Below are 8,982 nucleotides of genomic sequence, written 5' to 3'. Positions count from 1 at the left end.
TGCATAGAATTGCAAAGAATTAAAATCGTAGTGCATATAATTGCAAAGAATTAAAATCGTAGTGCATAGAATTGCAAAGAATTAAAATCGTAGTGCATAGAATTGCAAAGAATTAAAATCACATAGAGCATAGAACTGCAAATAATTAAAATCGTATAATGCATTGAATTGCAAAGAATGAAAAATCGTAGTGCATAGAAATGCAAAGAATTAAAATTGTAGGGCATAGAATTACAAGTAATAAAAATCATATAGAGCATAGAATTGCAAAGAATTAAAATCGTAGTGCATAGAATTGCAAAGAATTAAAATCGTATAATGCATAGAATTGCAAATAATTAAAATCGAAGTGCATAGAATTGCAAATAATTAAAATCGTATAATGCATAGAATTGCAAAGAATTAAAATCGTATAATGCATAGAATTGCAAAGAATTAAAATCGTATAATGCATAGAATTGCAAAGAATTAAAATCGTAGTGCATATAATTGCAAAGAATTAAAATCGTAGTGCATAGAATTGCAAAGAATTAAAATCGTAGTGCATAGAATTGCAAAGAATTAAAATCACATAGAGCATAGAACTGCAAATAATTAAAATCGTATAATGCATTGAATTGCAAAGAATGAAAAATCATAGTGCATAGAATTGCAAAGAATTAAAATCGTAGTGCATAGAATTGCAAAGAATTAAAAAAGTAGTGCATAGAATTGCAAATAATTAAAATCACATAGAGCATAGAACTGCAAATAATTAAAATCGTATAATGCATTAAATTGCAAAGAATGAAAAATCGTAGTGCATAGAATTGCAAAGAATTAAAATTGTAGGGCATAGAATTGCAAGTAATAAAAATCATATAGAGCATAGAATTGCAAAGAATTAAAATCGTAGTGCATAGAATTGCAAAGAATTAAAATCGTATAATGCATAGAATTGCAAAGAATGAAAAATCGTAGTGCATAGAATTGCAAAGAATTAAAATTGTAGTGCATAGAATTGCAAGTAATAAAAATCGTATAATGCATAGAATTGCAAAGAATTAAAATCGAAGTGCATAGAATTGCAAAGAATTAAAATCGTATAATGCATAGAATTGCAAAGAATTAAAATCGTAAAATGCATGGAATTGCAAAGAATTAAAATCGTATTGCATAGAATGAAACCACATTGCAAAGAATTAAAATCTTTTAGCACAGAATAAAACCACATTGAAGTCATCAAGCAGCAGTGGCCTACAACTTCAGCAGCAGTCAACAGTTTGCAAATGAATGGAATGCAATGACTTAAAATCGTAGTGCATAGAATTGCAAAGAATTAAAATCACATAGAGCATACAACTGCAAATAATTAAAAACGTATAATGCATAGGATTGCAAAGAATTAAAATCGTAGTGCATAGAATTGCAAAGAATTAAAATCGTATAATGCATAGAATTGCAAAGAATTCAAATCAAAGTGCATAGAATTGCAAAGAATTAAAATCGTATAATGCATAGAATTGCAAAGAATTAAAATCGTATTGCATAGAATGAAACCACATTGCAAAGAATTAAAATCTTTTAGCACAGAATAAAACCACATTGAAGTCATCAAGCAGCAGTAGCCTACAACTTCAGCAGCAGTCAAACAGTTTGCAAATGTTGTGGGGAGGGCTGCTGTCCAGAGCTGGACATTGGGCTGTTTGGCCACAAAAAGACTCATCCTTCTAAATTGGAAGGAGCGCAAAACGGATTGCTTTAGTAAGGAAACATGGCTTAGGGGATATAAGGACTTGATGTGTATGGAGCGCGCAGCTTCTATGCTGGAGAATCAATAGTCACTATCATATTTCTGTTCAAAGTAATGTCTATGTATCTTAAGGTGTCATCCTTGCACCCTTCCCCCATCCCTTGTTGTGTTCTGTCAAATGTCTGTTGTTATTGTTCTCGTACATGTCTGTAGAGAAAAAAAAAAAAAAAAAAAAAAAAGTTTGCAAATGAATGGAATGTTGTAAAAAGGAAAGATTAAAAAAAGGGAAAATGTAGAGTACTGTGTGCATGTGTAAATCAACGAATCCATCTCTTGAATTCAAACCTACCAAGCCAAAAACCAACAATTGAAACCAAACCACATGCCCGCAGTCATTCGTCTAGTGAAGTCAGTCTGATAAGCTTTTGCAACAGTTGCGTTGGAGCAAACTAGCTTCGAAGCTACCAGGTGCAACGATCCCAACACAGTTGCGTTGGAGCAAACTACCTTCCAAGCTACCATGTGAAACGCTCCCAAAACAGTTGCGAATAGCAAACTAGCTTCCAGTCTACCAAGTGAAACACTCCCAACACAGTTGCGTTGGAGCAAACTACCTTCCAGGCTACCAGGTGAAACGCTGCCAACACAGTTGCGTTGGAGCAAAATACCTTCCAGGCTACCAGGTGAAACGCTCCCAACACAGTTGCGTTGGAGCAAACTAGCTTCCAGGCTACCAGGTGAAATTTACTGTACAGTCAGTATGTTTACATACACATTTTATAGCCAAAGGTCGACTATACTCCCCAATTGGACAACTGCAATTGTCCGAGTACATATTTCAGATTATATTGCACAGAATAAAACCACATTGCAATGACTTAAAGGTTGGGTATGGGATTTGCGAAACGCCACCAGATTTTGAAAATACACAACTCAAATGGTCCTACCCCCTCTCCTTCAACGCTGACTCTGACTCCACCCATTCCAAGTACCTGAACGCGCAATCATGCACGAGCGCGAACACAGATGCGCGAGAGCGAGCCAGGCTAGCGTAGGTTTTCGTTAAACAACATGGCACTACATTCAGCTGTTAGTTGCACCAGATATTATAAACATTAAACGGACAAAAAAATCATTACTATTTTTAAATAAAGTGTATGTTTGTTTCATATAATTGTATTGGAAGTCCTGGTTTTCACTAGAGTTGCCGCGGTGTGGACATTTTCACACAGTCTCAACACCGGTATTACCGAGTAGGCCTATAAACGGTATAAACTTTGAAACTAGGTCAACCGCCATCTTCTCCGTCAACTCTCCTCTCACACTGTGACAGCGTCTGGCAGCGCGCCAATTCTCGATGACAGCGTCTTATAACGTTCTATATATAATAGTATATAATATAATTGTATATATAATATCACGGCAAAAAGCTCTGCGCCTCCGGATGGCCGTCGCGCGGTGAGCTCTCGTAAGGATTGGGCTTTGCAGGTTTGTTTACCAGCGTTGCTATGGTTAATAATAAATCGCTGTCTAATCAATACTTCATTCACTGCCTCTTCCCACTAACACCGGTAACAGGGTATACCGCGGCAACCCTAGTTTTCACCCAAGTTTATGGCAAAATATCATAGCCTGTCAAAATTAGCTAGATGGCCTTAGCCTGGTCATCATAGCAATGCTTTGGCCAACACTAGGTAAGCATAGTTTACTGTGCTCCATGGCTATTTTGTTTAACAATGGTGATTTGTGAAAGATTACATTTTGTGTGCTATTCACCACTACCCTTCCTTTGATTTATTATGTTTATTTATTCGTTTTCACTTTAGAGCTTGCAGGTAGAGACCGCAGGTTCGGAGTCACCTGTCCACCAGCCAGAGACAGACAGTCGTGGAAGAGGACGTGGTAGAGGCAGGGGACGAGGCAGGGGACGTGGCAGGGGAGAAGGCAGAGGACAGACCAGAGGACGTGGCAGAGGCTTGATAAACCTCACTCAAGAGGACATCCATCGAGTTGAACAGCTACAAATACAGCGAACCACACTTGAACAGGTATTTAAAACAGTTGCCAAATTTATGCTAGTATAAAAATGATAATGAACAATGGCTTTCAACTAACTTTTCAACATTTTTCAGACCAGAATTCGACAGTTGACCTTGGAGCAGTCACATGAGTTACTGGAGCAGTGCCTGAATAGGGAACCAAGCATGATTTTCGATTTACACCGCCTCATCTTGGGAACACCGCCTCATGACAGCACCCCTTTGCCAACCCCAGAGCAACCCACTTGGTGTGTTTGCACCCACTGCAATGATATGCCCACAGACGCAGAGAGAAAGTGCTGTGGGCAGACCCCAGAGAACTGTATGTCCTTGCTGCCACACATGGACTTGTTCATCTTGGAGGAAGGTGTCCTGCGCTTGGCCAGGCGTATATGGAACGATGTCCGGGCTGAGGAAGATGCTGCTGAACCCGGGGAAGCCAATAAACAGTTCAGATACGCAGCGTACAGACAGTATGTGGTTTGGCAACACGGCGCCTTGGGAGAAGGGCGGTCATTCCCAGCTGTTGTGTACGGAGGATTCGGGACAAATACCCAGACCCTTTTAATCATTACACAGGCTTCCTCCCTAGCAGGGTGTAGTGGGTCGTATGCCTCAAAAGTTTTTGCTTCCGTTCTATATCTGTTATATGATCATGTTACTGTTTGTCTTTTTACACCGGTTCACAAGTTGCAAGTAAATTATTGTTTCTGAACATAATTTGTGTCTCGTCTTTACTAAACAAATAACAAACAAATGTCAAAAAATGTTTACTGCAATTACACCATGACAGAAGCCTATAAGAACAATAAGCTTACACAAAATACAGAAAAAGACGATTGGGGGAGTAATCTGATTTTTTTATTGTTCAATTTTTTGAGGATGGCTCCAGGCTAGCTCTGATCTAGCGGGGACTGTGCTGCAAACACAGAAAACACCAAATTCCAATAATTAGACCATGACTATTTTCTTACAAAGAAATACATGTCTTGTCACTTTCCCATATCTGCTGAAATTTACAGTAAGTAGTAAAGTGAACTGATATCGGCATAGAGAAAAAGTGAATGTCAAATACACAGCTACTATTCCAAACTTCAATGCCATTGAAGAAACTAACCTAAGCCTCTGCTGACTTGCTTCTGCAAGAGTTCCTCAACACTTGGGGCAGGGATACCAGATAGGACTCCCAGCCTGCGTGGATCTTCTGGTCTTGAGGGTCTGGACCGTGCCAACCCCCCTGGAGCAGTCTGCCTTCGCTGCAGGATGATGCTCTGCAGTTGCGGAATGTAGCTGAAGTCCTTGTCCACTTTCTGTAGTTCTTTCCAAACCGGATAACTTTCAATATTTGAAATCTTGCTGAGGAGTGTGATAGAACTATACATACTGTATTGAGCCGTCTTGTCTTCTCTTGGCCGGTCTGTGAAGATGGTGATTATAATCCAGGCCAGCCAACAATGTCCGAGCTTTATACCCTTGTGGTGAGAAGCTGTGGCGCTTGCTAGCGTACATGAGTATGTGGTTGTGGAATGACTCCAATTCTGCTGTTGACCTGAGGGTGAAAAATAAATCAGAAGTAGGGTTTAGATGGAATGTCACCAAAGCAAATTCAATCAAAAGATCAGATCTCCACACATTTAGAAATGGGCCAATAGTGCCAAGACGTGCATGTGGAGGACTGAGACTGGCTTTATACTACTACACTACTGTTGTTTGAGTCTACAGACCAAATGCATTATAATGAAAGCTCCAGACGTACAGTCTGTACTGCAGCCGGTGGTCAGGAGATCCTTGTACCTACACAGAAAAGGACTACTACTGAGCCACATTGAGTTGGTCGATTTACCTGAAAGGAAGATACAGGTGAACATTTTTCAGCCAGCGGATGTCCATAATGATTTCCCGCAGTTTCTGTTGTGCAGGCGAATTCTTGACAATCCAGTCCTTCTCACGGCTGTCCACCAGAGGACCATGACGACAAGCCCCGAGGGCCCATTCGTGTTCACCCGTGACGTGGTGCAACAGTCCAACCCACATATCCTGCATATCAGTTTCAAACATTATCAATTTCAATGTAGAAAAGAATTTCATAGAACTGCACGAATCTGCAATGAGCATGAATTGTGATTTTATCCAAAGTTTGAGTGAGGGCCAGGCCCAAGTTTATTTTTAACCTTGCTTTATTCTAGATCATTCACCTCAATTTACAGCACAGAATGCAAAACCAACAAATTATACACCCAACTTTGTGTGTATAACTGTGTACTTACAAAGAACTCGTAGTAAGTGCCCGCAATCTTACAGCAATACCAAAAGTGATTGCAAATGTCTCGGTCCCACTGGAGCAAGATTGAACATGACTTCTGCTGCCCTGCCTGGACATAGAAGCAATACAGAAACACTGATAATTTCATCACTTACTGGTACATGTAGTTCTACAGTTTTTTATTTGTCAATGACTTACCGCTACAATTTTTTTACTCAGGTTTTTGGAACCATGCCAGATGTCCAGACAGTGCACCACCCCGATGTCTTTGTACATCCCTTTGCCTACAAGAGAAAAATTACAATGTAACCACTGTAAACATAATCAATCTAACACTGAAAAAACACTATGTCTTATGTGTAGCCAGCAACTTTCAGAAAAGGGTATTGGTGTATAACACGTCAACTTACTGAACAGGGCCTTTATCCCTAGGTGGCCATCTGTGCACACTTCCTGAACTTCCACATCTTTACGTAGAGCATCTATGGTGCGAATGAAGCCCTCCTTCTCCATGGCAACAGAATTTCTATTTGTCTCCCTTTTGTCCAGGTTGACAATTGACATTATTTTTTGAGTCATTGTCCATTGCCGTGTACGTACAGTACTGTGCGCAAAATCCCGGACTGTCCATGCGGCCATCACCTTTGAATACAAATATCAATGGCAAAAATTGTAAACACACAAAAGGGAGATAAAGGACAAGCCAAACACTGAAGGGGGTAGGAAAATGCAAAAGGTCATGAAACCACTAACTATTGAGTAGTAAATAGACGTCTAGTTCACACAGAGTACATGTCTTGCAAAAAATTCAGTTGACTTTGTTGTCCATGACTGACATTTACTGACTACCACCTACTTTGTGACTCACCCAGGACAACAACTGGCCCTTTTGAACATAGCTGGCCAATTATGGCAGATCTTTTCTCATTCCAGAACTCTGTAATACTGTCAACACAGTAGTTGTTTTGTATGGCAAAGAACGTTGATCGATCGACCATACCCATGTTCAAAAACTTGAACAACAGTTCAATTTTGGCATAGTTATTGCCTGATAAGAGTATGTTGGTGGCCAACATAAAGTCTCCACTTGACATTCCATACTTCAAAGATGACTGGGAGCTCCACCGCCATACTGTGTGGCCACGTGGACACATCTATGATAGCATAAAAAGAAATAATGAAAATTAGAGCAAAAGCAGTCAATAACATAAACTTTAGGACATACTAACTCAATCTCATTTGAAATTTAGCTTCAATAGTGTGTTTGTTCATTTGTAGTGAATGAATGCGATCAACACGCTTCTGCAAATCAGAATAGACACCCCTATCGTTTAATGATTTGAAACCTTGTGTGTCCTGATTTGCTTGCAGGACATCATTAAATCGCACGCAAGAAAGCATGGATATACAGAGTTTAGCTAAAAGTCATTTATGAAACTCAGAAATGGGTCAGTAAAAAAAGGAAAATAACCTACCCATTCAATGATGGCAGCTGTGCCCCTGGTTCTGACACTGACTTCATATGGTCTTTCTGCACCGCAAATTGTTTTGGTTTGTGGATCCTTTGCTTTGCACATACTGAAAGGGATAATGAGGTAGTCGGTAAGCTGCTTCAGACAGTCATGGTAAGCGATTGATGCCCCACGGCCTATGATGTCATCTTCAACCACAACCCTCAGAGATTCTGGCAATGGGACATCGACATCTTCTGCACTGTTGTGTTGCACTGTTCCATGTACCGCCTCCTCAAGGCTAATAGCTGGCAGTTCCTCCAAGCAAATGTTGGTTTGTAGAGTGCCACCATACCTATATCAGATAAAAGTAGAAATAGGATAAATTGGTGCTAGATACTGAATGTATGACAAATATATCCATTTTGAAAGTCCTTTGAAATGCACATGTACCTCACACGGATACGAGGGACAAAATCTGCATGGTCACCATCATCGTCTGAGTCAAGGTCCTTAGTGTCACCTTCTTCTAAGGTTGATACAGAGGCACTGTCCATTCCTGATTGCCATGTGACATCATCCCAGTCAATCCTGGTAAGGACAGGTAAAATAATTGGGTTACAGTGCTTCAGCAATCCACCTTTTTTCAGTACTCCCCTGTTACTATCCATTTGACTTCAGTCCTGCTCTTTCCTGTAATTTGTAAGTATATTTTTGGGAAAGTGCTTGCTATATAAGTTCGAACCTCCTCAACAGGGAGAAAACACCAAGCAGTAGCCAGGAAAACAAAGGGCAAGCATTAAAAGAGTAATATATAAAAGTAGACTATGACTTACGTGGAATTGACAATGTCGTTGAATTCTTCTGGATTGATTGAATTGGTTTTTAGATCCAGCGGCGACATACTAAAGGGGATAAGGATGGTGTGGTATGACCAGTAGTCGAGTTGAGGGGGGATGGGGGGGGATGGCATCCCCCTTAGGTATTAAAATGGTCAAAACCATCCCCCTTATGAAACGGCCATCCCCCCTTCCCATCCCCTGTTATTTGATCAATTAATGTTGAAATATTGCCACTATTTAATTTTCAACATTCTACATTTTATATGTGCACGTCACGTGCCCCTCATCCACAGTATTTTAGCCGCTAAAATACTGTGGACGAGGGGCTCGTGCACATATGTCACGTCAGTCAGCGTCAGTGATAGCAGCGCAGCAGGTGATTTCAGCAACATGGCCAACAATAAGCGACAAGGACAGCTTGATCTGAGGGACTACTTCGGCTTTAAGAGGACAAAAAGTACCACCGAAGGTAAGTCAAGAATACTTATGATATGTCACCAAAGGTGTAATCTCTGGACAGAGGCGATAACAACACAGTTAAGGATGTTATGATAATGCGCTTACTTGTGCTCTGCGCTCAGTAAAGGTGTTCGTTACATAGCAACGCAGGGCCGCTTGCCAAAGCTTCTGCTCTAATCCCCGTTTTTTTGCTTTT

The 8,982-nt window shown here is 40.2% G+C and overlaps 1 protein-coding gene across 1 annotated transcript; it reads right to left on the bottom strand.

The window, feature by feature from the left end:
• Positions 1-2,356: 2,356 nt before the first annotated feature.
• Positions 2,357-6,909, bottom strand: LOC130385575 (uncharacterized). Its single transcript, XM_056594149.1, has 8 exons — positions 6,891-6,909; positions 6,445-6,676; positions 6,233-6,318; positions 6,039-6,143; positions 5,615-5,808; positions 5,156-5,320; positions 4,889-5,042; positions 2,357-4,690 (listed from the first exon to the last, which is right to left on the bottom strand). The coding sequence occupies exons 2-7, from the start codon at positions 6,671-6,673 to the stop codon at positions 4,889-4,891; spliced, it is 933 nt and encodes a 310-aa protein (XP_056450124.1). The 5' UTR covers positions 6,674-6,676; positions 6,891-6,909; the 3' UTR covers positions 2,357-4,690.
• Positions 6,910-8,982: the final 2,073 nt, after the last annotated feature.

This window comes from Gadus chalcogrammus, chromosome 7, assembly GCF_026213295.1.
Source record: "Gadus chalcogrammus isolate NIFS_2021 chromosome 7, NIFS_Gcha_1.0, whole genome shotgun sequence".
Taxonomy (NCBI): Eukaryota; Metazoa; Chordata; class Actinopteri; order Gadiformes; family Gadidae; genus Gadus; species Gadus chalcogrammus.
The sequence above is the reverse complement of the archived record's forward strand: the minus strand, read 5'-3'. Positions and strand labels throughout refer to the sequence as shown.

What these genes read in the sequence shown, in the direction of transcription:
- LOC130385575 (XM_056594149.1), bottom strand. Translation starts at nt 6,673, where the DNA reads ATGGCCGCATGGACAGTCCGGGATTTTGCGCACAGTACTGTACGTACA. An exon ending in CACCTGTATCTTCCTTTCAG is followed by an intron (nt 5,321 to 5,614) that starts GTAAATCGACCA and finishes TTTCACCCTCAG; the next exon opens with GTCAACAGCAGAATTGGAGT. An exon ending in AGACAAGACGGCTCAATACA is followed by an intron (nt 5,043 to 5,155) that starts GTATGTATAGTT and finishes CCGCAACTGCAG; the next exon opens with AGCATCATCCTGCAGCGAAG.